Source organism: Camelina sativa, chromosome 4 (assembly GCF_000633955.1).
Source record: "Camelina sativa cultivar DH55 chromosome 4, Cs, whole genome shotgun sequence".
In the NCBI taxonomy this organism is placed as follows: domain Eukaryota; kingdom Viridiplantae; phylum Streptophyta; class Magnoliopsida; order Brassicales; family Brassicaceae; genus Camelina; species Camelina sativa.
Window position 1 is genome coordinate 26415309 of NC_025688.1, and position 27185 is coordinate 26442493.

The following is a 27185-nucleotide window of genomic DNA, read 5'->3' on the forward strand; positions in this document are numbered from 1 at the left end:
CACAATATTTCATGAATAAAAATTCATTTATGAAAGCCCAATATGGCAAAGATTATTTCGTCAGTGAAGAGTAAAGATTTCAATTTTGTGCATATGCTCGTGTTTACCAATGTCTAGAATTTTTATGAAAGTTTTCCTGAAGTCCATCCTGAATTCTAAACTTTTTGTGAATGCCATTCATGAAATTCAAAAAAACTTTCCTGAATTGGCATTTTCGGTAGCAAAAAAACTACAATTGGCATCAATCTTTGTGTGAACAATGTACTTTTAAGGATTTAATAGATAATATGAAGTGACAACCATTTATCTCAAATTTCTCTAAATTAATATGGAATGAACCTAAGAACAACCTCAATCATCACTAGAAGAAAAGTAGAGACATAAAAGGGCAATATGAGTCGTTATAAAGCAATCTGAGTCAACACTAGGTACTCAACAACACCTAGAAGCAATCGGAGAAGTTTTCTTATAAACAACACATTTTTTTTTTTTTTGTTTTGACAACTTATAAACAACACTTATGTCAGCTCCTTTGAAACCATAATCCAAACTTGGATTACTCGAAGTTGTTAGATTCAAAGGAAGTCCACTGTTGTAGAAATCGTTAACAAGCTCCGAGAATTGAGCAAACATAAGCTTCCCAATAGCAACAATGGCCAATCTCGTGTTATCCATAGTAACTCCGGTCTGTGTTCCCTGGAAGTTACCACCATGGATCGCCATGTTCCTCAAAACATCGATCAATGGGTTTGTCGTTAACAGAGTTAATTTCACTCTCAATTATTTTCGTAGCTTGAGGCTTCTGCAACGAATCCATGTCGTCAAGCTTATGAGCTAATTTCATGTATGAGTTTCCGTCGGGGACTTGCTCCATTATCGCCGCCGCTACGATTTGCCCAGGGTGATGCTTCAAACGATGAGGCAGATGATCGGTGAACTCAGGCTTCCCACTCATCACCTCCGTGAAGATCACGGATAAAACCTCAGCTAACACCGCTTGAACATTGGCTTTGGAGTTAGGACGTGCGGTGAGGAGTCCGGCGATGTAAGAGAGAGGACGAGATCGCCGAAAGCAGTTATGGTTCCGGAGAGGAAGCGAAAGAGAGATATTGTGATTGAGGAGACTCGTAATCGCTTCGAGGATCTCGAATCAGAAATCTGAGTATCCGTGGAGTAGAGTGTTGACTCGTACGAGCATGTCGGCTTTTGTGGCTTCTCAAAGGAGCTGAGATTTGGGTACCTAATCGGTGGAGGCAGAGCATAATCTAATAATTTAGATTTGTCTCAAGATAAAAAAAAAAAAAAAAAAAATATAAATTTATGCTAGTTTTGAAACATTTGAGACTATATGCTAATTATGGAAGAAAAACTTAACATGGTGCTATTTTTGAGAATTGCCCGAGAAAGAATCAAAAGATACAAATGGTGTGACTTGTGAGTAAAGAGGCCATTCGATCATGTGGACCCAATTAAACCAAGTCCCTTATAAGAAAGTGAACGAATGGTGAAAACGAGAAGTGTGCGTGCGCCTTTTATTTCGGCTTAACATAATATTCGGACAACACATTTATTGCTTCACCGATTTTGTTGTTACAAGAAACGTAAAATTGTCTGAGCAAAAACAGATCTCTCTTTCTCTGCTCGTTGACTCTGTAACTCTCTGCTCTAATGGCGATGGCCGCACTAACAGCTTCTTCTTCTTCTGCTATTACTCTCCTCAACAAGCCTTTCTTACGTAACCGCTCTTCTTTCTTCTCCTCTAATTCACACTCTCGTCTTCTCCGATTCCCTGCTTCTTCTTCTTCCTCTGTTCGTCCCCGTTTCCCTTCTGCCGCCCTAAGCTCCGTTGCTCCTGAATCGGTGCGTTCTGCTTTTCTTTTCTTGATTTCGTTTACAAGCTTTGTAGATTGATTATATTGAATTCAAACGAGAGTTCTCTATATATATGTATGTCCTTGTTCAATGGTATTTTGCAGGACTTAAATAAAAATGGAACTCCAAAAATTGAAATAGAGGAGACTCAAGTGTTTGCGTGTCCTGTTTGCTATGAACCACTTATGAGGAAAGGACCTTCAGGTATCAACCTGTAAGTTCTTGTTTTACCTCCTCACTTTGTTAATCGTTATATAGTTTTTTACTTTTTGCTTCTTTCTTTGATTTTTCTCTAAAGCTTTTTTAAATTTTGTGAATCTGCAGACAAGCAATTTACAGGTCTGGATTCAAGTGTGGACAGTGTAACAAGACATACTCTAGCAAAGATGAATACTTGGATTTAACTGTCACTGCTGATTTGGAAGATTATGATGAAGTCAAACCCATTACTACCGAGCTCTTTAGGTACATTTCTTTTTATCCACCTTCACTAACCATCTCTGTGCTGTTAGCTAAGTCTTGTTTGAGCCTCTTTTTGTGTGTGTGTAGGAGTCCATTAGTATCATTTTTGTATGAAAGAGGTTGGCGGCAAAATTTTAAGCGAAGTGGCTTTCCCGGTCCAGATGAAGAGGTATCTATCTACATCTATGGTCTTTTTTTTGTTGATCTTGTTCTTTCCTCATGGTCTTAATACTTTGCAAATGCAGTTTAGAATGGCTGAGGAATACTTCAAAGAAGCAGAAGGTGGGGTTCTTGTGGATGTAAGTTGCGGAAGCGGTTTGTTTTCTCGGAAATTTGCAAAGTCTGGGAAATACTCAGGCGTGATTGCTCTCGACTACTCTGAAAACATGCTTCGTCAGTGCAAAGAATTCATCCAAAACGATGATACTTTCGACAACTCAACTAATATAGCAGTTGTGAGAGCAGACGTTTCTCGTCTCCCTTTCCCTTCAGGTTCTATTGATGCAGTTCATGCTGGTGCTGCCTTGCACTGTTGGCCTTCTCCTACTAATGCTGTAAGTTCTTGAATTTTCTCCATAGCTTCGTAGTTGTTTTGCAAATGACATGACACTTGTTAAATATTTTCTTGTTGGTTTCAAGATTGCTGAGATCTGTCGTGTTCTAAGAAGTGGAGGTGTCTTTGTCGGGACGACCTTTCTCAGATACAGTCCTTCGACTCCTTGGATTATTCGTCCTTTCCAATCGGTAAAGAGAATTGTAGTGATCAAAAGTGGTTATTCTATAGCATAGATTTTGATCTTTTGTGAATTTTGGATATTTGCAGAGAATTCTGCAGAGCTACAATTACTTGATGCAGGATGAGATCAAGGATGTGTGCACATCATGTGGTCTCACAGATTATGAAGATTATGTTCAGGATTCTTTTATTATGTTTACTGCTCGCAAGCCATAGAGAGAGACCTCTCTCTTCATGTAACTACATTTATATACACAATATACAAAACTACAGTAATATAAACTAGTTGATGGAGAGTGATTTTTGTGTTTGTGACAATTGTTGAAATCATTCATATCTGAGTAGAAACAACTTTATATTATTAAAACTCATAAATCCAAGAGTAGTTTCATCAGAGCACAAAAAAAATTAAAACTCAATCCCGTTAAAGAAAGAAGACAAATAAATTGAGATGAATCTTGCTGGTCAGATCAGATCAAAACTGTATCTGTTTGAAGCCTTGTGGGGGTAGCCACGCCTTAGACAGCTTTTGTGGTTTCATGCTTCTTCTTTGTCAGTATCTTTGTCTTTGCGACAGCGGAAGTGGAAAAACTGAAGCAGAATCTGAAACAAAGAATAAACGAAGTTAGAGATCAGTGAAAAGAAAGGAATCAAAGATCATGAAGTTGATGAGAGAGATTGTATACAAGAAAATCAAGCACAACACATCCTCCTGCATCAACAAGCCATGGTAGATTAGGTGCAATTTTTAACCATTCCACACTGTTCACAAGAATGCTGCAACCAAAACAGAAAAGGGAGTTAAACATGTCTAAGGAGTTCAACCAGAGATTTTTTAAAGATTTAGAAGCATAAAGATTGTTGATCTTCACCTTCCAACATAAGTCATATTGCCAATTAATGCAAATAAGAACATCAATGGATTCAACCCCTGCAATTTCAAAAGAAGAGCATCAAATGGATTCTTCAGATACAACACTCCCTTGCGCCGTATTCATTAATACTTGCTTACCTCCACATGTCCTCTCCTCATCTGCCAAAAAGAAGATATCCGAAAGGAACATTTGATTTAGCTAAAACTGTTATAAACTATATATCAAAAGAATAAATTAGCTATAGACGATTCTAAAGCCTCTTACATTGAGACATATTTGGGGAAGCCTTCCACCCAAGTAAATGGCTGTCATTGCCCAACCCAAAAACATTCCAGTTCTGCTGCTTTCTCCACCACCATGTTCTACTAAATTGCCGCTACTGACCTGAAATAGAACCAATACTAGTCACAATTTACATTTACATTAATTTTATAGATTAAGAAAGGCTATCCAACATAAAAGCACGTAGACACGAAATGCATAAATTATAAAAGTGCCACTTATGAGTACCTGCAAAAGCTTTCTTGCTGCCTGAACTACAAATACTCTATCTCTCTCTCCCAAAGCCGCAGTTCTTGATTCACTTAGCAAATTGGGGAGGTTGAATGTTCCAAGAAACATGAACGCGGACACCTATAAGAGAATTATCGAATGTTATTCTTATCCAATAATAAAACCGCTTGGATTTTGGAAATCAACACCAGGCATTGTGAAACAAGGCTAACCACGCATAGCAGTGATTTGGTGGAAGGAGGCAATGAAGGAGGTGAGGCATCCTCAGGAAGCAATGGCTCTTCAAGAGTTGGTTCACTGTGACCACGAGCCATTCTCTGAGCTAAGACAGATCCAGCTGGTGGTGTATGACTACTCGACAAGGATCTTGCCGACCTGAAAGAATTAAAACGTGAAAAAAAAATTCTCAGAACCTTTGAACAAGTCAGTTGCTTAAATAGATTTTCTATCATCATAATGCTACAGTAGCCTAAGTAAAGAATCTAAATGGCATCATTACGTGTAAAATAGTTCTCTTCCGGTAAAACTATTTCTATGACTCCCAGGAATCATAGTAATAGGTGTCGTATGACCGCCACAAGGAGCAGTATTGGAGCTATTTCTCCATCGCCCTGGAATTTTCACGTCGCTGCTTATGTTTGCAATACGTTCTGCTTCAACCTACACCAGGCAGTCATACTCGAGCTGTTTTAGTATCAACGCATAATTAACAGGCTACAAAGAAAAAGAAAAAAAACACTGCTCAGAGAGCATACCATCTGATTTCTTCTGTTTTTCAACCGGGGATAGACATGTCCGTAATATAAAGATTGGAAAAAGAGAACTGATGTAGTCACTGTATACAACTGCAAAGAAATCACACATATCAAGCAAAGATACAAACAAAGACTGTAAACATGAAGCTGCTTCTAGTCTTTTTGTAGTATACCAGTGCCATGTAGAACTGTGTTGGAAGCTGCAAAGAGGATTAAAAAATTCAGAACTAGCTTTAAGCTACTCAAGGTAAGATAAACAAGATTGAGGAAAATTGTGGTTCTGTAGATTCACTCACAGTAGCTGGTTCCATCAAGCAGCCAAGAAGATTAAAGATATCCCTATACCAATTTTCAAAATAAACCAAAGGGGGGTCGTCAATACACACAATGAACAAAGTAAAAGATTAAAACCATTTGGCTTTAGTTAGATCAGCTTACCCAATAATCCACGTCGTTAAGAAGGCAATAGAGAGACCTTCAGTGGATTTCTCACTGTAATTAGTCATAATCTGAGGTATCTCAGCAACACCCCAACTGATAACACTGATGACACCAAGAGATAGTGACAACCCTTCTCTAAAACTGCTGTGGAGAAACATCTTCTTCACAGCCAAAAAAGATCACAACCTGTGTAAACCCAAACAAGTCCCTTGGGTGAGCAAAGATAACGTCTTTTTGATTGTGTAAACACTAAGAAGAAAAAGAGAGGTTTTTTAAAAAGGAAAGAATAGGAAAAAATATTTCAAACAGTAGAAAACGAATCCTAGAGAAATAAAAACTCAGTCAATAAATTCAATGTTTTGGTTTTTATGGTAAAGCAACAAAATCGAAGAACGTTACACACAATCTGGTTTCGACATTCACACCATTGTTAACATACACCTATTCGTGCAGGTTTTAATAATTAAAAAAAAAGGGCAAGAGACATCATCGATTTAATGATACATTACAATTCATTAGGAGAAACGAATACACACAGGAACGAAACCAAAGAAAGGTGTTACCTTTTCTAGAAGAAACCCGTGAAATGATTGATTCCAGACGGGTTTTGGTTCAAAGATGAGATAAAAAGGAGAGGCCTTTAAGCGTTTAAGAGGTGTTATAGCTTTTGGGTGACGACTGCTTTCGTTTGTCCTTTTTTTTATTTGGTTTCTTTTTTATGGAGATATCTTCATATGTGTTCGTTCGTTCCTTCTGGAAAACACAAATCAATCCTCACAGAGTTTTCTGTAATTTCTTCTTCAATTCCAATATTAAAAAGAAATACAAATATTATTATTTCTTTTCCCTTTGGTGTTTATTTTTAATTTTAGGCCCTAAATGGAAGCATATAATTTGCTGTATTGGCAAAAAAAAATTATGAATAACGCATATAGTCACCATTCACCATTATTATTTAGTTGTTTACGTTTTTCCATGAAGTAATTATTTGCGTGTTTGGTTTTTGATCCTTCAATTATGCTGCGGGTTGTTTTAAAAAACACACCTGAATAAACAAAATATTTATTTATGTTTATTTTAACTTATGATTTGAAAATAACTAATCAACATTCTATATATCAACAAATTTCTCTGTGTTAAATTTGTTTTAATTTAAAATTTTGTTAAATGATTTCATAAATTTTTTGTTTAAGTAAATTTGGATATTTAAGATTCAAAATAATTTTTTATTAACGCAAAGAATATTATAATTTCAATTATTTTAATTATCTATATTTTTACTAGTTTATTCATATAACTATTTTAATAACTTTATTCATATAATTATTTTAATAACAACAAAATCTATACATATATATAATTTTATTGTGAACCGCAATTATTTTTTTTCACCAATCAAACATTATTTTGTACCGCTTATTTTGGAATAAACGCACTTGTCCCGCAAATACATTTGTCCCGCACGTATCGCAGTTGAACCGTACTGTACTAACAAATTTTTTGTCTCGCACCATTAAAACCGCGGTTACCATTCGGACCGTTAGTTTCTTCTTTTTGCATTATTGTCGCTCTGAAGAAGAGAGTAGTGGATTTGGTTTCGATTTTCGTCTTATTATGTTTGTTTTTTGGAAAAAAAAATTATGTCACGTCGGCAAAAAGTGAATGACCAAATAAAAGATATCCTTTATTCGAATAAATTTTTTAGGCTAAAGTCTATTTATAGGAATTTGAAAGAAAAATGAAAACAAACTTTTGGATTTAGTCTGCCTAATTAAAAAAAATAAAGAATAATAAACAAATCGATGTGCAATGATATTTTGCCCATAAACATAACTCGAAATATGTGGACTAGTTCTAAAATTATGATTGATTTTAGCCTAATCTAGTCATAAAAGTAAAACTAGAGCAAAACAGTCACTATTATGAAACAAACATAAAAATAAAATGTGTTTAAAATGTATAGCGAAATAGAAGGAAGAAGAAAAACAATAGAAATGAGCAGAGCATGACAACGTTGAATAATGAGTGTTAATGTAGAGTGGATGTGATAATGATTTAACTAAACTTTACAAAATTCGTATAATCGAAAATAAATTATTAATTAATGTAATAATAATGATCAAATTTTCATTATAATCTTTTTTATCTTACTACCACACTGACTTTTAAAACTTCGTTTTTGTTTTCATAATTCATATAATAGTGGCAACTAGCAAGTGGTCTCTTTATGAGCATGTAAACAAATGTAAAGTTTTTTTCCTAGTTCAATGGTTAAGAGTAATATTATATTAATGATATATATTGGAAATGATTTCTTTTTTAACAACAATAAAAGATCAGTTTATGAGATCCAATGAGGAGGAAAGTCGTTTACAAACAAAATAGAATGCGGAGAGGTACGCGCTTGGCGTGCCAAAGAATCTGCACTAACATTAGCATTTTTTGAGATTAAAGATAAAGAGAAAAACAAAAACTCCTCCCTATCCATCTTGATATCGTCGAGATATGTCTTGAAGGCCGGCCAGTCTTGAGGAGAAAACACCATCTTCACCAAATCTGAGCAATTTGTATAAAAAGCGACATCTCGATAATCATGGCCAATCATGCACCGCAAAGCCCAAACAAAAGCTTCTATTTCAACATGCAAAAGAGAAAGACTACGACGGAAATTGGCGGCACCCTTCATCGGCGAAACATCCTGAAAAGAGGAACACACTCATCTTGCACCCGCAAAAACATCACCCTCTTTCCACGAGCCATCAACAAAACACCGATAACCTGAGAAAACATTAGTCATGGAACTCCCGCAACCTAGTTCCCGAGCACTAGAGGCACTGGGAAGTTGGGAGAAAAACTCATCCCCATCATCTGCCTGAGCCTGTAGCCACGTGCTCGCCTCCCCCACTTCTAACCTAACAACATCCTCTGGCTTGTCCCTAACATTCTCAAAAACGCAAGCATTCCTCGCCTTCCATATATACCACATTTAGATCATGGAATGACACAAAATGCTTGGCGAAGCAGAGGCTTTCTCAGGTTACTCGGTATGGGCCGGACATTACCCCTCTCCTTGCGGGAGTTTGGCGGGTGGCGTGTCCACCGAAGATTAATCATTTTATGTGGCAAGTTTTATCCGGTTGCATATCAGTTTTGGGAAACCTGAAAAGGCGGGGCATTGCTTGTGATTCAGTTTGTGCTAGATGTGGGGCTAACGAGGAAACAGTTAATCATGCTATTTTTCAGTGTCCACCAGCTCAACAGGCTTGGGCTTTAGCTCAGGTGCCGGTGGACCCAGTCTCCTTTCCTACAGACTCCCTGTATGCCAATGTGGATCATTTCCTGGGTTCGTCCAATCCGAGTTCTAAGGTTGCTCATTTCCCTTGGAAATGATTATTGTTATATATTTTTTGTTGTGCATGTTATTGGTATTATGATAGGTTAATGATAGTTATGTTGTGGGTTTAATTAAGTAGTATGAAGTTTATAATATATTAAAAAAATGTCAGTTGAATAGAATTGTTAGTAGTAATGTTATGTTGATGTTTTATCGGAGTTGGTTATAAGTTATGTTTCCGCTGTGAATGTTATTGGATAATGGATTATTATTGGTATTATGGTTAGTTAATAATGTTTATTTAGTTAGTTTAATTAAGTAGTACTAGTGATCGATCCACACATACGTTAACTGAAAATTTACACTGAAAACATTAAAGAGAAAATGACAGATGTTGCAAGAAGAGAGTGCTAAATGATAACTTCTTAGAGCTTTTCGAAAGAGAACATTAATAAAATGTCAAGATATGTCAAAAAAGACATTACTAAAATGTCAAGCTATTTCAAAAAGGATATTGCTAAAATGTCAAGATATTTTTTTTGGATAATTTTTATGTATATAATTTTGAGAGGAATGAGTGCCTCTTGTCATTTTTTTAAATTATGAGATTAAGAAAACTTTACATTATTATATAAAAATAAAGAAATACACTAAGATAATGTTAGTTGAATAAAAAAATTATAGAGTTTACAAATTTATTTGAAGTTTGAGATATGAGGATTATTGAGATGTGTGTCTTTTTTTATTAGAGAAAATTGGAATTAGAAGCCTAATATAAATTTATTATTTAATTAGATAGTTAATGCAATAATCCTGATATCAATTTATATTTATAAGGAGTTACATAAGCTATATGAGAGTTACAAAATGTAAGAAAGACATATTAATATATTTTAATATTTATTATGTTTCTAATTGTTATTAGTCATTTATTACAATATTAATAGTACTATAGAAGTTACAAAAGTGTCATCATAAAGTAATAAAGTGCCAAATGAAAAAAATTTAGAGAAAAAGAAAAATCATTATTTTGGACAATATACTACACAAATTAAAGACTAAATTAAACATCTTATAAAGTATAATATCAAATTATATTTTGTCTTAAATATAAATATAAATAAAATAATGTATTCATATAAAGTTAATTGAAAAAAATATACTAAAACTATTAAAGAGAAAATAACACATGTTACAATAAGAGAATATCAAATGACAACTTCTTGAAGTTGCTAAAAGAGAACATTACTTTATTATATAAGATATTCTATATCAGCTATCATAATAAGATGATTTTAACTTTTAATAAATAATATTTTTTTCATTCACCCAACTTTTAATGATAAGACTTTATATCTTAATACTCCTTTGATTATAAATACACAATGCCTTCCTCTTAAAATCTCCATCTCTAGCTAGTGCAATCTAAAAGTTTTTGAAAGAAAGTGATTATTTGATCAAAAACATGGATTTTAGTATGTTTTTCCTTCTTCATTAATTGTTCATAACTTTTTCTGTAGTTACATCTCTGTTTGGAATTTATATATTAAACTTTTACAATTTGTATAGGTTATGGAGACACTAAAATTGTATGGCCAACCGAAGAACACACTGCCACTATAGTCTGGCTTCACGATATCGGGAGAAATGGCAATGAGTAACACAATCACATGCTTTACTTTTTATTTTATTTTTATATTTATATGATTCGTTTTTTTCAATTCATTAGTAGAGAAGGTAGCTTTATCAAATATATATATTTATTAGTTTTTATTAATTGTATCTATTAAAAGGACTACATCTATCCCTTTTATCTAAGCAACATTTGTTAGGGAAGCAATCCAAAAAACGATTTTCTACTTTTTTTTTTTTCTTCTTTCTCATTATTATATTATTTTATTTGAGCAACTGTCTTCATGAGTAACTACTAGTAATGATACTCTAAGTCACCTATTTCGTTATAACAAAAGTTTAAAATCAGTGACATCTTCTATTAATAGAGTAATTTATAAACATTTCTAAAAACTATTTTTAAAAGTTGACTTTCACATGTTCTACAAATATTATGATTTGATTTGAAGTGTTATTTGTATATAACTTTTTTTTCCTTTTGAATATTAAAATATTGGTGACCTGACAATATTAATTAATAACTTTTCTCTGTCGTACAATTTCACATAAATTTCATTTCTTATGTTCTCACTTCACTAAGGTTATATATACGTAAAATTGTGTTCTTCTCTGTACTTGAAGTGTATCTCTGATCACTCTATATATGTCTATTCTTTCTGCATGCAGCTCAGCTAGATTTGTACGTCAATTGAATCTTCCAAATGTACGGATCCATGCAGATGTTAAATTTTGCCATATATCTGTTTTTTACTTTAGTCAAACAGAACCTCAATAGAGAATACAAGCAGTAATCCATTTTATGCGTAGATAAAATGGATTTGTCCGACTGCTCCAATACGTCCTCTCACTTTCTATGGTGGAGGTATTACTGCTTGTAAGGTATACTACTTGCCTTTAAACTTCAAAAAGACACTAGTATTAATTAATGTTTTCTAAAATTCTAATTAAAAACTAACAACATTGTATATAGAATTTTAGGGGCCGATGTCAGCGAAATTTCTGAGAACATGGAAGAGGATGTGGTTTCTTTCAATTTAGTTTCTGCGTTTGTTATTAACCTTCTACAAGATGAACCCAACAATTGTAACCCATAATCATCCAACATTCAACACATAGCATGCTTAGTTTTGTACTATGCATCAAATTTTTATATCAAATATATTAATCCAATTGGTTTTGATAGTCATGATAGGACTAGGAGGTATCGGCTTGGGGGCAGCGGTAGCTCTCTACCATGTGTCTTCTTATATCACAGGAATGGTAAACATAGACCTACGATTTATTGTTGGAATCAACGGCTGGCTTCCCACTTGGAGGTAGGCTCGTTTTAAACCGTAACATCACTATTTGTAAGAAAACTTAAGTTACACAACTTTTAGACGTGGTAAAAACCTAAATCAATCTTGCAGAAACTTACTGCACAATATGACATATAATTATGGGTCCCCAAGTCTTGCTCCATCGCTACCAATCTTAGTTACACAAAGAAATTGTATGTGTATATTGTCATCTATAGATCTATATTACAATTTAGATATCAACTGCGAGAGGATGCTGATTCTTACTAATTATTCTTTTTTTTTTCCTGTGTATGTGACAGCTGATGATGTAGTTCCCTTCCAATTTGGATTCACATGTGCTCAGACTCTTAGCGCGGCTGGATTTCCAATTACGTTTAAACCAAACGCAGGGTCTCTAAACATGAAATTAACTTCACTTTTTTATTTGATTAAATTTACTACTTAACCTTATTTTTCTGGATCCAATTTTGGGGTTATGCCTTGTGCAGGAATCATTACACAATCCTTCCCGAAGTAATCGATGATGTTCGCTCATGGCTCATAAATCTCCAACTCTAAGGTCAATAATGCTCACCACTGCATAGAGAAAGGAAGTGGAGAACAAAACTATCATACAATATACAACATCCATTTTTAAATTTCTCATTTGTTGTTCAAAATCAATAATATATATGAATATGATATTATATTAACTACATTTAAACAAAACTAATTACTTTATAAGATCTAAGTTATGTAATTGCCTTGCAACTCTGATGAGATGTCAATTTACCTAAAAAATGTTTTCTTTTCTTTTATTCATATGATGTTCTACAGATTATTGGATTGTGTTCTACCCAAATATGTTGTTTTGGTTTTATATGCTTTAATTTGATATTGTAGACCAATCAAACAAATACTTTTTTTTTTGGTCAACCTGAAACAAATACTAAGTGAACAAAATATTATTAACTACTTTAAATAGATTATGCCTCCAGTGAAACTTTGTTATGAAATAAATTGTGTTCCACCAGATTTAGTATAGGATTTTTGCCATCCATCCAACTTTTATAGAAGATGTGATTTTGTATACTTTTTTTAAAGGTGTGATTTTGTCAACTTTTAACATTAAAAATTTTCTTTCATAAGGCTCCTTTCTTAATTAAAAAAAAAAGAAAAGAAAATAGAAACACTCATTTCTTTTATAAATACACAATGTTCTTCTCTTGCCTTCTCTTATATCTTTATAACATCGGAAAATGAATTTATGGAATTTTCGGATGGGTGTCGATCGATACCAAAATGAATGTCAAATTATATACTACATAGATTAAACATCTTACAAAGTATAATATCAAATTATATTTTGCTTAAATATAAATAAAATAATGTATGTCATATAAAGTTAATTAAAAAAATATATTAAAACTATTAAAAAGAAAATAACACAAGTTACAAGAAGAAATTATCAAATGACAACTTCTTAGAGCTTGTAAAAACATTTTACTTTATTATATAAAATAAGCTTTTTAAAAAAGAAAGAAATTGCCAAAAAAGGTATGTCCAAGTTCCCTTCAAAGGACCTTTCCAAAAACATAGGTATAAAAATTAAGATTCAAAGGACATTATTAAAATTGTTGATATTAATATAAAAATTATAGTATAAGACTATTAGTAAGTAAATGAAAAATACTTTTATTCACCCCTATTTTTTTAGTCAATTAGAATATTGTATTTAATATTTTATTTAAAAAAATAAATTAAAAAAAGAAATAAATTAAGGAAACAAAATATAATAAAATTGCTAACAAAATAATAAAATACAATAAAGTTTGAGTGGAAGAGAAAAGTAACTCCAATCAGAGCAATGTGCCTGTCACACCACACTACATAAGCAATTTGGGAATTGCCCACCCAGTTAAGTTAATCGGTCCGGTTCAGTTAATGATTGCTACGAATCATTGCCAATATTTCCGGTTAAGTTAATCGGTCCGGTTCATCAGTTCGATTGGAGATATTAATTTGATTTCAGAAGAACCAAAAAGTCACGGCACATTGTATACGGGCCTCAAAACTTCATAAGTGTGACCTGATGATTAAAGGCCCAATGGGCGTCTTATTATTTTATTATAATTTTTTTTACAGAATAAATCATTCCTAAACTGTCTTGTCTTCTTCACACGGTCGCGAATCGTTAAGCTTCGTCGATTCAAGCAGATTTGTACAACGATAAGAGGAAAAACTAAAAAAAAAACAATTTTTTTTAGAAGACAAAACCCCAGAGGGTTCTCTTCAATTCAACCTTAGAAACCACCAATTCCGCTATGACAAAGAAGAGAAAGCTCGAATCTGAATCCAACGACACGTCAGAGCCGATTCAGAAGCAGCAGGAATGTGAAAGAGAGGATCCTGGAATCAGAAATGATGATCATCAAAGAGACGAAGACGAAGTAGTAGAACACGACGCACTCAAGGAGGTGCACGAAGAGGGACCTAAAGATGACAATAATGTAGAAGCGGGGTCGTTGTCAGGATCTATGAGTTTGAGAAATGAGGATGATGAGTCAGAAGAGCCCATCGATGATCTATTAGAACCGTTCTCAAAGGATCAGCTTTTGATTCTTCTCAAAGAAGCTGCAGAGAGACATCGTGATGTAGCTGATCGAATCCGGATTATAGCTGATGAGGATCCTGTTCATCGTAAGATCTTCGTTCACGGGCTTGGATGGGATACTAAAGCCGACGCACTGATCGAAGCTTTTAAACATTACGGAGAGATCGAAGATTGCAAATGCGTGGTTGATAAGGTATCTGGGCAATCCAAAGGTTATGGCTTTATCCTATTTAAGTCAAGGTCTGGTGCTCGTAAAGCGCTTAAGCAGCCTCAGAAGAAGATTGGGACCCGTATGACTGCGTGTCAGCTTGCTGCTGTAGGACCTGTTCAGGGAAACCCTGTGGTGGCTGCGCCTGCTCAGCATTTTAGCCCTGAGAATGTTCAGAGGAAGATTTATGTTAGTAATGTTAGCGCTGATCTTGATCCGCGGAAGTTGCTGGAGTTTTTCTCAAGATTTGGGGAGATTGAAGAAGGTCCTTTGGGTCTTGATAAAGCTACTGGGAGACCCAAAGGTTTCACTTTGTTTGTTTATAGATCCGCAGAAAGTGCCAAGAGGGCATTGGAAGAGCCACATAAGACCTTTGAAGGTCATGTCTTGCATTGCCATAAAGCAAACGATGGGCCAAAGCAGGGTAAGCAACATCAACATCAACATCAACATCACCATAATTCTCACAAACAAAGTACTCGCTACCAAAGGAATGAAAACACTGGTTATGGTGCACCTGGAGGCCATGGACATTTCATACCTGGTAATAACCAAGCTGCGCAGACCATAAACCCGGCTATTGGCCAGGCCCTTACAGCTTTGCTGGCTTCTCAGGGTGCTGGATTGGGTTTGAGCCAAGCATTTGGGCAGGCTTTGTTGGGGGCATTAGGGACAGCTAGTCCAGTACCCGCGGCTGGAATGCCAAGCGGATATGGTACTCAAAATATCACACCTGGGGTCTATCCTGCGTATGGTGCCCAAGCCGGCTTTCAGGGTGGTTATCAGACTCAGCAACCTGGTCAGGGCAGTGCTGGAAGAGGGCAGCATGGTGTTGGGTATGGTGGCCCTTACATGGGTCATTAGATGTAGCCCACTCAGGTATGCAATTGCAGCTCCTTTGCATCTGTTTCATTGATGTTCTGTGCCAGACTCTATCTGCGGTTCCGTTATGATTATGACCCTTGTATATCTTAAGACATGGACTTGCTGTATTATGACCTTTTCATAGTTAACTCCATTATGTTAAGCATTGCAAGATCATCGTTTTCAAAGAATCAAAGTTAGTGTGACTTTTGTTGTCTTTCTGAAAGGTGTTCGGTTTTGCACCATTGTATAAAAGTCGTCTTCTTATTTTCTCAATCCATTGTGCAGGATGCAGATATTCCAAAACAGTTCTTTTAATATTGACATGGTGAATCTTCTGAAGTTATTAAGGAGCTGATGCAAATGGAGTTGTTTAGTTTTTGGATGAAATGTTACTCTTTTCGTTTCTTCAAAGGCCATGACTCTTCAAACCTTTCAAGAAGTTTAAGTTTTCCCCTACTTATTTACCCAAATCCCAACTCTTTTTATGAATATCCCAATGACATTACTCTGATTTTGCTATCATCGCCTCTTTTAAAACTTTTGTGAACGTTTTCATTTGTAAACTTAAACAGTGTTCCTCATGGACACAAATGCTTTCATTCTCTATTTGAATTCGTGTTTTCCATATTCTTGGTTCCCTCTATATTTTGCCGTTTTGTGAATTTTTTCACTGCACGTAATTCATTTTGAAATTTTTGGTCATGTTTTGTTACTTTGGAACCTTGTGAGATCATGATCACACTTCCACTATAAATTTGAACATGATGTCGTATCTTGATTTCCACATATAATAGTTACTTAATCATTATTCTTCTCGCAGGTAATTTTGACTGCAGGCTGAACCCAACACTAACGCTCTACAATATCCTATGGGGTAGCTGATATTTGAATGCTACTCACCTGCTTTATCTTTTACTGACCAGTAATGTTCTGAATCTCTAAATTAATGGTTTATAACTAAAGATGTAGGCATAGTTGTTTTCTTGTTTAGCTTCAGTAGGCATCCTGTACCAAAAAGGTCAACTTGTTTAGGCTCTGTGCTAAAAAGTTTGAACATGTCTATTTCAAGGTTTTGCTTGTTTTAGAGCAACATTTTGAATCTATAGCTATGAATGTGCATTTTAAGTTGACCACATCGCAGATGTTACACTAAAGTGTCTTAGTTAAATTTTTATCTGAGTTTGGTAACACAGCTGGAACTGGTGATTTCTCTCGCATAGTGGAGCTCTGAACTGCCTTCCTAGTAAAAAGGTAAGTAAAACTGTTGCGCATTGTGAGTATTTAATATGTAATGTAGAAGTAGAACCATTGTTGAGGAATGAATTGATGATGAAAGTCCTTGCACGAATGTGCTTCCTGGTTTGTATTGTTTCTTTTGTAGTTGAGTCAGAGCTTCACGAGTGTATATGAACCAAAGTATCTACTTGTCATTCACTATAAGTGAATGAATATATGGTTATGCTAACTGCCGGGGTTCTATCTAGTTACCCTCTAGGCTCTATGGGCCACTAGGTTATGATAAGCATGTGAAGTTTTTTACAATACTTGATTCTTAGGAGACCTTTGTTGGTACAGCCAGATAGAGTGTGTGTTCTTGTTCTCTCTTTCGACAGGATCAAGCTGCGACACATGATTTACTGAATCTGTATGTATTATAATCATTGAAGGACATACAAATTTACAAAGGAAGAGAAGAGTCATATGACATTTTGATGTGTTAGATAATAAGAAGAAGAGAGAAGTGTGAGAGTAATTAAAGAAAGAGAAAAGGGAAACAGAAACACGTGGGAGAACATCCCAAAGAGGAAGCACACGCGGATCTTCATGCAAAGCCGATTCTCCCATGTGGTCCCTTCCTCCCTTTGTCCCCCTCCCCTTTCTCCTTTTTCACCATACATACAACGAATCTTCTTCTTTTTTTTTTTTTTTTATAAATATCATATTTGGTTCAACAACACCTTGTTCTCGGTTACTTCCCCACTCTCACTTTTCATATAACAAGCGCATTTTGGGAAACTTATGTTCGAGAAAGACAAGTCTTTTTTAAGAGAAAGTGATTTAACACAAAGCTAAAGTGAATATATATAACACAATGTCTTGAATATTTGTTATATGTTAAATACGAATATTTGGTTTATATTCTTAGGGAATAAACTCCAGTTCTAAAGTGTTCACGAGATTAATACTTTCATATCTGGACAGAGACTTCTGTTTTTTGTTTGTTTGTGTTTATTCTACAAGAAAAAGTAGCTTTTAATTGAATTAAAAAAATCCTCAAATGCACATTTTAAAGTTCTCGAGTGTAACAGTTTCTAAGGCAAACAAAAGAAAAACTCTTCTCACTCTTTCTCTTTCTAATATTTCTCTCCTGAGGAGAAACTAAAGAGAGAGAGACAGAGAGAGAGACAGAGAGAGAAGAGAATGTATGTTTGGTTTTATAATCTCTCTGCTCTTTTACCAAAGATTTGTCTCAGAGCCCACCACTTGGACACAGAGAACCCAAGTTCCTTTCTTACTCTTTCTCGATCTCCTCCTTCTTAATCTCCTTTCTTTTTTTGTGAAAACTGAAGCCAGTTTCAACATCATTCTTAAATTTATATTCCCTTCTTCACAGTCTCCTACCTCCTCTCTTTTCTCAAGTTTAGTTATTATCTGCATTTTTGAGCACTCGTATACTGCATGCAATTTCCCCTGGTTGTTTTGTTGGCTGTAATTATTAGAAGTTAGAACTTCTCATTTTCTAGGTGGTTAGATCGAACAAGAGTTGTATAAATGGGTTCTATTAGAGGAAACATTGATCAAGAGCCAATCTCTCAGTCATTAACTAGGCAGAACTCTCTCTATAGCTTAAAGCTCCATGAGGTTCAAACCCATTTAGGAAGTTCAGGAAAACCACTAGGAAGCATGAACCTTGATGAACTTCTCAAGACTGTCTTGTCACCAGCGGAGGAAGAAGGGCTTGTTCGTCAGGGAAGCTTGACTTTGCCTCGAGATCTCAGTAAAAAGACAGTTGATGAGGTTTGGAGAGATATCCAACTAGACAAGAATGGAAACACTACTACTAGTACTACTACTGCTCATAAGCAGCCTACACTGGGTGAAATCACACTTGAGGATTTGTTGTTGAAAGCGGGTGTAGTGACTGAGACAATAGCTCCACAAGAAAATGTTGTGAACATAGCTTCACATGGGCAATGGGTTGAGTACCATCAGCCTGGACAACAACAAGGGTTTATGCCATATCCGGTTTGTGAGATGCAAGAGATAGTGATGATGGGTGGATTATCGGATACACCAAAAGCGCATGGGAGGAAAAGAGTGGCTGGAGATATTGTGGAGAAGACTGTTGAGAGGAGACAGAAGAGGATGATCAAGAACAGAGAATCTGCAGCACGTTCACGAGCTAGGAAACAGGTTTGAGAACTTGATATTGTCTTTTTTAGTTTATTAATGTTTGTTAGTTAGTTGGTCCAATAAGATTAAAACTTGCAGGCTTATACTCATGAATTAGAGATCAAGGTTGAAAGGTTAGAAGAAGAAAATGAAAAACTTCGAAAGCTAAAGGTAAAAAAGAACATCTCTTGTTTCATATAATCTCGTTTAGTGATTTAGTGGTTTTCTAAATAATTTGGTTATAATGGCAGGAGGTGGAGACGATCCTACCAAGTGAACCACCACCGGATCCTAAGTGGAAGCTCCGGCGAACAAACTCTGCTTCTCTCTGATCTTAAAAGACCTCTCTTTTTCTTTCTTTCTCCTTCTTCTTTGTGTTGGTTTATATCAAACAGCTTTTGTTCTTTGTATATTCTGTAGACTTTATTTTGACTTTTGAACAGTATGTCTTTAAATACTTTTTTTGAGTGTAATTTCCTTTTGCAGCTGGTTCAAACTTTTGAGTATTCAACACTAGTTCAATGTGGCTTTTTAGTTTAAACTTGAGACACGACTTAGGAAGCAGGCAAGTCCTCAGACAAGAGTCTCTTGGTTCGTAGATAGAAGTATACAAATTGATTGATGGTTCATGTCTTCATGGTTCTGCTAAACCGTTTTGATCGTTTGTTAACGGGAATGGATTACCAATACGTTTTGGGCTTTTCTCCATATAAGTTATTGGGCGTTTTTATTATGGCCCAACTAAACCGAGCGTTTAATTTTCCTTTCCTTCTTCTTCTTCTTCGTCTTCGAGCGACTGTGAGAAACCTTCCCTGAGTATCCAATCTGCGACCTTTCAATTGTAAATGCATTGCTCAGTATCCTCTATTGTTCGTCCACTATCAGCAGATCCCACAACAGCCATAGCCACTTTGTGCTCAAAAGGGAACCTCCGAGAAGCTTTCCAGAGATTCCGACTCAACATCTTCGCGAACACTTCTCTCTTCACCCCTTTTATTCAATCATGCACCACCAGACAATCTCTTCCGTCTGGGAAACAGCTTCACTGTCTCCTCGTCGTCTCCGGATTCTCTTCCGACAAGTTCATATGTAATCACCTCATGAGCATGTACTCAAAGCTTGGAGATTTCCCTTCAGCCGTCGCATTGTATGGGCGTATGCCTAAGAAGAATTACATGTCATCTAACATACTTATCAATGGGTATGTGCGTGCTGGGGATTTGCTAAGTGCCCGGAAGGTGTTCGATGAAATGCCTGATAGAAAGCTCACGACTTGGAATGCCATGATTGCTGGGTTGATTCAGTTTGAGTGTAACGAAGAGGGTTTGAGTTTGTTTAGAGATATGCACGGATTGGGGTTTTGGCCCGATGAGTACACTCTTGGTAGTGTTTTTAGCGGATCTGCTGGGTTGCGGTCAGTGTTCATTGGGCAGCAGATTCATGGCTACACGATCAAGTATGGGCTTGAGTTGGATTTAGTTGTTAATAGTTCGTTGGCTCATATGTATATGAGAAATGGGAAATTGCGAGATGGGGAACTTGTCATTAGATCAATGCCTGTTCGTAATTTGGTTGCATGGAATACACTCATCATGGGGAACGCTCAAAACGGATGTCCTGAAACCGTGCTTTATCTGTATAAGATGATGAAAATCTCAGGTTGTAGGCCTAACAAGATCACATTTGTAACTGTGCTCAGTTCTTGTTCTGACTTGGCGATTAGAGGTCAAGGTCAGCAGATTCATGCGGAAGCTATTAAGATTGGGGCTAGCTCTGTAGTAGCTGTGGTTAGTTCATTGATCAGTATGTATTCAAAATGTGGGTGTCTTGAAGATGCAGCTAAAGCTTTCTCAGAACGTGAAGAAGAAGATGAAGTGATGTGGAGCTCAATGATTTCTGCTTATGGGTTTCATGGACAAGGCGATGAGGCAATCAAGCTGTTTAATACTATGGCAGAGCAAACGCAAATGGAGGTAAACGAGGTCGCGTTTCTGAATTTGCTTTATGCCTGCAGCCATTCTGGTTTAAAAGACAAAGGGCTTGAGTTGTTTGACATGATGGTGGAAAAATACGGGTTCAAGCCAGGTTTAAAGCACTACACTTGTGTGGTGGACTTGCTCGGTCGAGCAGGCTGTTTGGATCAAGCCGAGGCAATAATAAGGTCTATGCCAATAAATCCAGACACTGTTATATGGAAAACACTATTATCTGCGTGTAATATACACAAAAACGCAGAAATGGCACAAAGAGTCTTTAAAGAAATTCTTCAGATTGATCCTAATGACTCTGCTTGTTACGTCCTGCTTGCAAATGTTCACGCCTCAGCCAAGAGATGGTGCAATGTATCAGAGGTGAGAAAATCGATGAGAGATAAGAATGTGAAGAAAGAAGCGGGGATCAGCTGGTTTGAACACAAAGGTGAAGTGCATCAGTTTAAGATGGGAGATCGCTCTCAATCTAAATCCAAAGAGATCTATTCATACCTGAACGAACTGACTTTGGAGATGAAGCTTAAGGGATACAAGCCGGATACAGAGTCAGTGTTGCATGATATGGATGAGGAGGAGAAAGAATCAGACTTGGTACAGCACAGCGAGAAACTAGCGGTTGCATTTGCGCTCATGATATTACCTGAAGGTGCACCGATTAGAATAATCAAGAACTTGCGGGTTTGCAGTGATTGCCATGTTGCTTTCAAATATATATCGGTGATCAAAAACCGAAAGATCACGTTAAGAGATGGTAGTAGATTCCATCATTTCATGAACGGAAAGTGTTCTTGCAGCGATTATTGGTAGCTGGGCAGTTAAAGTAGGCTATGACGCCATGCTCTAGAGTCTTTCTGGAGTGTTAAGCACTTTGGTTTGGATCAGGAAGCCATTTGGGAAGAAAGCATTCAGCAACAAGGGTAAATTTTGTATACATGTTGGGTCATATGGACACTGGTCACAAGACTCAGATTCTTTACATTGCGGGTAGTAGTAGCTTGGTAGTCTACCTTGAGATTGCTCCTGCCTGTGTTATTCTTGAGTCGGGCGTAGAAAATGGTTTGCGGTCAACTTTACTTGCTCTAGCCATCTCCACAAGGTAGAAACTTATTTGATGCTTCTCGTTATTTCTAATATACCATGTTTTTGGTCGTTTGTGTAGTTTCTAACCTTCCACACGCTTGGTTTCCGATTCCTTCCACAGTAAAGATGTTAAATAAGGATGGAGTGAGTTCTCTACTCTTTCTCACCATGAACTGAGCAAGTAGAATGCACTTGCGAATCCCTCAGATCAGATTTCCTAGGTAACGTTCGTTAACTTCAACAGCACCAATTTACTAAATATGTCCTAATCAATTGTCATAAGCGTGTAGTTCCTCATTCATTTTTATCTTAATGCAAGTTTTTGCTTTATTATAATTTGTTAAGTTTCGCATAGATAAGGACATTCGAAACACATGAGTTTTACTCCCTCCGTTTTTTAGTTGATATTTTAGGAGATTTTTTTTGTTTTTATATTATTGATGTATGCAACTTTTCATGCAAAACTAGTTAGTTTATTTATTTGTTTTGACTATTTATATTGTACGAATTGTTTTATTATTGGTCGAATCGTGTTTAGATTGATAATAAATTACATATTAGTTTAGAACTAAACAAAAAACAAATAATTCTTTAATTGGTAACATCAAGTATATTGAAGATGAAGTAAGAATTTATTAAAAGTTGCATTGGATGTGAATGGTTGCAGTGGTTGGACGGAAAATCCGTCTACATGGACCGCTTTTTATTTACTATTTAACAAATGTAGTCCGCAGTAGTGCGGTCCAAATAAAACAGAGACAAAACCGCAACGAACCAACTATGAACTGCTTTTGCATATAAATAGAGTTGGTCCACAGTGGTTTTTTTTTCTATCGTTGGACCACACCGCTGCGGACTGTATTTAATGAAAGGTAAAGAAAAAACGGTCTAATCTATTGATGGATTTGTCTCTCCAATCGCTCCAACCATTCACATCCATAGTACTCCATAGTACTAGTAGTATAAGAAAACTATAACATAAAAGTAAATTCTGTAATAATTTAGACAAATAAAGCGCTATTGGGGACCAAATCAAATGAACACTTCACAGTTGATATTTCATAATTCTATTCTTTTTTTTTTTTTTGGGGACCAAATTTCATAATTCTGTTCTGTTGTAAAGAATAGTCGTTATGATAATGAATTGGAACGACAAAATTCCAAATGAATGAAGACTTGACATTTGATAATTCATAATTCTGTTATATTGTAAAAATAGTCGTTATTATTCCATTTAATAATAACGTTTTGGAACGACAAAATTCCAAATGACTGAAGACTTCACAGTTGATAATTCATAATTCTTCTCTAGTTTAAAAAATAGTCGTTATTATTCCATTTAATAATAACGAATTGGAACGACACAAAACCAATCCAACCAACGAAAAATCAAACAAGGGGGCGACTCATTGGAAAGAAAAAGCTGATATAGCCTGTAGCCAGTCAACCTCGCGCTAAAATATAAAACTCAATTTGATGGCGTTCTCGTAATTACAATCCCCGAACCGAGGATATAACCGACATTTTATAATATTTCGGGTCAGTATAAAACGTCTCAAGTCCGCGCACAACACTCACACACTCTTCATCTTCACAGGGAAAAAAAAAACAATGGTGGCTCAGAGTCAGACCACGTACGATCAGCTCGCCGAGCTTTGCGAAACCTTCAGCTTAATGGACATGGATGGTAATGGTATGGTTCATCATCCATTTCCCTCTAATGTAGATGTTGGATCTTAGATTTGCATAGTTGTCATCTTGAAAGCACTGAAATGAGTGAACACCAATCCTTGATTACTTTTTTGTAGGTTTCATTACCGCGAAAGAGCTCGGAACCGTGATGCGTTCCCTTGGTCACAACCTGACAAAATCTGAGCTTCAAGGCATGCTCAACGAAATGGATGCAGATGGTAACGGCACCATCGATATCCTTGAGTTCTTATACGCATTGATCGACACAGACTGTAAGGAAAAACTCAAGAAAGCGATCGGAGTTTTGAGTCAGCTTACTGAAGATCAGCTTGTCGAGTGTAAGGAAATCTTCAGCTCAATAGACAAGGATGGTGATGGTATGGTTCATCATCCCTTTCCCTCTTATCGTACATGTTGGATTAGATTTGCATAGTCTTCAAAGCACTGAAATGACTAAAACCTATGACCTGTCCTTGATTACTTTTTGTAGGTTTCATTACAAGAAAGGATCTCGGTACCCTGATGCGTACCCTCGGTGAAAACCACACAGAAGCTTATCTTCAGGCCATGATCAACGAAGCGGATTTAGATGGTGACGGAACTATCGATTTCCTTGAGTTCTTGAACGTAATGGCTAGCAGCCTTGTGAATCAAGGTCAGGGCCAAGTGCAGCCTCAGACTAAAAGAGGCAGAACTGTTAGCATCTTGAAGAAACTAGGGGTCGCGATTGCCACCAGTGGCATTTACGACATCATTAAACTTGTGCTTTTTTGAAATGGCACGTCAGTAACTTTATGCCATTAATGTCTCTGTTACTTTCTATTCACTATATTTACTGTGTGTTACCGTCTTCAATTGTACGCAACATATTAAAAAATGATTTACATCCAAACTTCGTAAAATTAACAACAAAAAGCAAAACATTAGCATTTGTAAAGAAAAACATAAGTAAAACATAAGGATTTTTTTTTTATGTATGTATTTGATAAAAAATTAAATAGACTCTCAGAAAATGTTTTTATTAGCTATACATAAAATTTGAGCAATAGCTTCTGCAATTTGAACAAAATATAAAACAAAATCAAAATACTTAAATATACACTTTAATGAATGTAAAATACGTAGGAGTTTAGTACAATATGTTTCATGTGCTATAGCTATACGCGGCCATATTGGTAAAATATGTTCTATTTTAACAATTTTATTGAAGATAATTAATTAATTAATGGTGAAGATTTACATCAGTTTATTTTTAGTTTTGGGTATAGAATGAACTAAAGTTTGATTTAAAATTTACATGAAAAAAACTATAAGCAGTTTCTTTATTAAATGGAGAGAAAATAATCGATTAATCTTTTTTAGATTATAACTAATGAAATTTGCAAATGATATATCAAAATCACATTAATTAAACATGTATAACAATATATTTTTGAGAAATAGAGGGAAATGGCTACTGTCTCCACCTCACATACAACCAAAATCATTAATTGACACTTATCTCATTCATTGTGTTTCAATTACTGTTTTTTTTTTCGAGTTACAAGTTACAACCATTAAAGTTTGCAAAACTTATTTCAAAAATCACACTAAAAATGTATAACAATATCTTTTTGTGAGGTCGAGGGTATATTAACTAATCTATTACGAATTACAACCATTAAAAATTTACAATTTTTTGGTCAATATGTGTTGAAATAGAAAGATTATGTTCTTTTTCAAACTTTGACCAAGAAAAATACCTCTTACAATGAAGAACTTACCCCTTTATACGTTACAAGACCATATCTACTTGCAAACCTAATATATGATCCTGTAATAAGTTCCTAATATATATGATTCGCATGGACTAATATTTAATCAAATATTAAGGACTCATCTCATGAACAAATGACATGCCTCGCGCCAACCTAGTTACCCTGCAACATTGAAACAACACGTCTTCAATATTCGATAACCCAAGTGTTTGAGCAAAACAAAGAACGCTCTTTCGCCTAATTGGATTACACAATTTGCGGAATATAATTGCCTGTTCAATCACAAAAAATAATTGGATTAGATGTCATTAGGTATGGGACCAATTGAAAACATCGAAATTCTGTTGGATCCTATCTAATCTTCATGGGTGCTATTTTGTTTTTGGAAGCGAAGTGCAACTTTTGCACTAGTGTTTGCCGAGCTTCTCTCAGCAACATCGCCAAGAATAGGGTTCTCATGAAGGTCAGTTTGCTCTCACTACGTACTCTCTTGCGAGCTCTGTTTCTGTTCTCTGCTTTTAACAGAAGCACATCGCTATCTCTCTTACTATCCTCTTATGCCCTGTTTTGTTTCTTTAAAAGAGAGAAAGAGATATACTCAAATGACTACATTGATATTTCGGATCTCAAGGATACTTCTTATAAGACTGACACAACACACACATACTTATACTACTTGATACCACTCGATTGCTTAATCAGACTCTAGAATTAACAACTACTAGTACAAGACATCACTTTAAACACCAACAACTTTGCTTAGCTAGACACTCTTTCTTACTATAGCATAGTTAAACTAATTAAAGACTCGTCATTGCTTGCTTCTCAACACAAATTTCCTTCTAGTCAATTGTCATTGCTCACTTGCTACTTCCTCTTCTTCTTTGTTGACATTGTTTTCTTCTTTTCTTGTCACAACTTCGTCTTCTCCGAAACTTGTTCTTCTTTTCCCTTTTTACGCTTAGCATCTTCTTACTCTTCTTCTCATTGCAGGTTCAACTTCAACAGTTTTTTCGAAACATCGCTCTTGAGTCTTGAGCCACGTCGTCCCCGGAGAGTATCCTTCTGACACATGGAGCAAGTACAACGCGCCTGTGAATCCTTCAGCGAGTAAAATGCATTATTTTCGTTTCATAAAAAGTCAACGAACAAAAAAAACGCAAGTCAATGAACCAAAACATGCTAATCAAAATTTGTCATAAAAAGCATGTACATTTTATCTTATTGCAACTTTTTCCTTTGTGATCTGTTTAAATTATTGCAGAAACAAAGGACGTTCGAGGCACTTCCCAGAAAAGACAGACAGCATTTAATAATAGCGAGGAAAATTTAATAGTAATAATAAGGAATTGGAACAAATACAAAACAAACTAACGAAAATCAAAGGAGGCGACTCACTGGAAAGGAAAAAAAAAAAGCTGACATGGCAAGTCAACGATCCGCGTAGAAACCGCGTGAACGTGTGATCCATCATCATCTCTCTTCCTCCTCCTGTGTTTTTGTCAACCTGGCGCTTAAATTTTAAACTCAATTTGATGGCATTCTCGTAATTACATCCCCCAAACCGAGGGTGTTAATTGACATTTCCATACAATTCCGGTAAATAAAACGCCTCAAGTCCGCGTTTGTAGCACTAAAAAATTGTCTCTCACAAACTCTTCGTTTTCCCTTTTTTTTTTTTTT

The 27185-nt window shown here is 35.6% G+C and overlaps 6 protein-coding genes across 7 annotated transcripts in view; 5 read left to right on the top strand and 1 right to left on the bottom strand.

Annotated features, from left to right (window-relative positions):
- On the top strand, positions 1499–3370 carry LOC104793013 (uncharacterized methyltransferase At2g41040, chloroplastic). Its single transcript, XM_010507564.2, has 7 exons — positions 1499–1860; positions 1977–2086; positions 2197–2337; positions 2422–2503; positions 2580–2888; positions 2974–3078; positions 3158–3370. The coding sequence occupies exons 1-7, from the start codon at positions 1669–1671 to the stop codon at positions 3284–3286; spliced, it is 1068 nt and encodes a 355-aa protein (XP_010505866.1). The 5' UTR covers positions 1499–1668; the 3' UTR covers positions 3287–3370.
- LOC104782594 lies at positions 3409–6427 on the bottom strand. The gene is made up of 13 exons (XM_010507565.2): positions 6218–6427; positions 5652–5840; positions 5510–5552; positions 5387–5413; positions 5214–5303; positions 4958–5118; positions 4671–4833; positions 4456–4578; positions 4210–4329; positions 4083–4103; positions 3943–4001; positions 3757–3847; positions 3409–3673 (listed from the first exon to the last, which is right to left on the bottom strand). The coding sequence occupies exons 2-13, from the start codon at positions 5810–5812 to the stop codon at positions 3608–3610; spliced, it is 1125 nt and encodes a 374-aa protein (XP_010505867.1). The 5' UTR covers positions 5813–5840; positions 6218–6427; the 3' UTR covers positions 3409–3607.
- LOC104782595 (UBP1-associated protein 2B-like) lies at positions 14073–17605 on the top strand. 2 transcript variants are annotated; one of them, XR_767033.2, is made up of 3 exons: positions 14073–15601; positions 15875–15914; positions 16410–17605. XR_767033.2 is itself a non-coding variant. In XM_010507567.2 (2 exons), the coding sequence occupies exon 1, from the start codon at positions 14225–14227 to the stop codon at positions 15584–15586; it is 1362 nt and encodes a 453-aa protein (XP_010505869.1). In that variant the 5' UTR covers positions 14073–14224; the 3' UTR covers positions 15587–15601; positions 15875–16645. The 2 variants fall into 2 exon arrangements, 1 of the variants encoding a protein (XP_010505869.1); XM_010507567.2 differs by having other exon boundaries at positions 15875–16645.
- LOC104782596 (ABSCISIC ACID-INSENSITIVE 5-like protein 3) lies at positions 17897–19467 on the top strand. Its single transcript, XM_010507569.2, has 3 exons — positions 17897–19003; positions 19082–19153; positions 19234–19467. Exons 1-3 carry the CDS (start codon positions 18362–18364, stop codon positions 19312–19314), a joined length of 795 nt encoding a protein of 264 aa, XP_010505871.1. The 5' UTR covers positions 17897–18361; the 3' UTR covers positions 19315–19467.
- LOC104782597 (pentatricopeptide repeat-containing protein At2g41080) lies at positions 19505–22275 on the top strand. The gene is made up of 2 exons (XM_010507570.1): positions 19505–22069; positions 22175–22275. The coding sequence occupies exon 1, from the start codon at positions 19828–19830 to the stop codon at positions 21778–21780; it is 1953 nt and encodes a 650-aa protein (XP_010505872.1). The 5' UTR covers positions 19505–19827; the 3' UTR covers positions 21781–22069; positions 22175–22275.
- LOC104782599 (calmodulin-2/4) overlaps positions 23628–27185 on the top strand; it is a 4851-nt gene continuing 1293 nt past the window's right edge. The window contains exons 1-2 of the mRNA XM_010507572.2: positions 23628–23746; positions 23862–24122. Of these exons, the coding sequence (XP_010505874.1) occupies positions 23665–23746; positions 23862–24122 (343 nt within the window). The 5' untranslated portion in view covers positions 23628–23664. The remainder of the gene's footprint in view (positions 23747–23861; positions 24123–27185) is intronic.

Coding starts and splice junctions, on each gene's coding strand:
- LOC104782595 (XM_010507567.2), top strand. CDS start 14,225: ATGACAAAGAAGAGAAAGCTCGAATCTGAATCCAACGACACGTCAGAG.
- LOC104793013 (XM_010507564.2), top strand. CDS start 1,669: ATGGCGATGGCCGCACTAACAGCTTCTTCTTCTTCTGCTATTACTCTC. Junction 1,861..1,976: donor GCTCCGTTGCTCCTGAATCG/GTGCGTTCTGCT, acceptor GGTATTTTGCAG/GACTTAAATAAAAATGGAAC. Junction 2,087..2,196: donor GGACCTTCAGGTATCAACCT/GTAAGTTCTTGT, acceptor GTGAATCTGCAG/ACAAGCAATTTACAGGTCTG.
- LOC104782594 (XM_010507565.2), bottom strand. CDS start 5,812: ATGTTTCTCCACAGCAGTTTTAGAGAAGGGTTGTCACTATCTCTTGGT. Junction 4,834..4,957: donor GGAAGAGAACTATTTTACAC/GTAATGATGCCA, acceptor TAATTCTTTCAG/GTCGGCAAGATCCTTGTCGA. Junction 4,330..4,455: donor CAGCAAGAAAGCTTTTGCAG/GTACTCATAAGT, acceptor GTTCTATTTCAG/GTCAGTAGCGGCAATTTAGT.
- LOC104782597 (XM_010507570.1), top strand. CDS start 19,828: ATGCATTGCTCAGTATCCTCTATTGTTCGTCCACTATCAGCAGATCCC.
- LOC104782596 (XM_010507569.2), top strand. CDS start 18,362: ATGGGTTCTATTAGAGGAAACATTGATCAAGAGCCAATCTCTCAGTCA. Junction 19,004..19,081: donor GTTCACGAGCTAGGAAACAG/GTTTGAGAACTT, acceptor TAAAACTTGCAG/GCTTATACTCATGAATTAGA. Junction 19,154..19,233: donor AAAAACTTCGAAAGCTAAAG/GTAAAAAAGAAC, acceptor TTATAATGGCAG/GAGGTGGAGACGATCCTACC.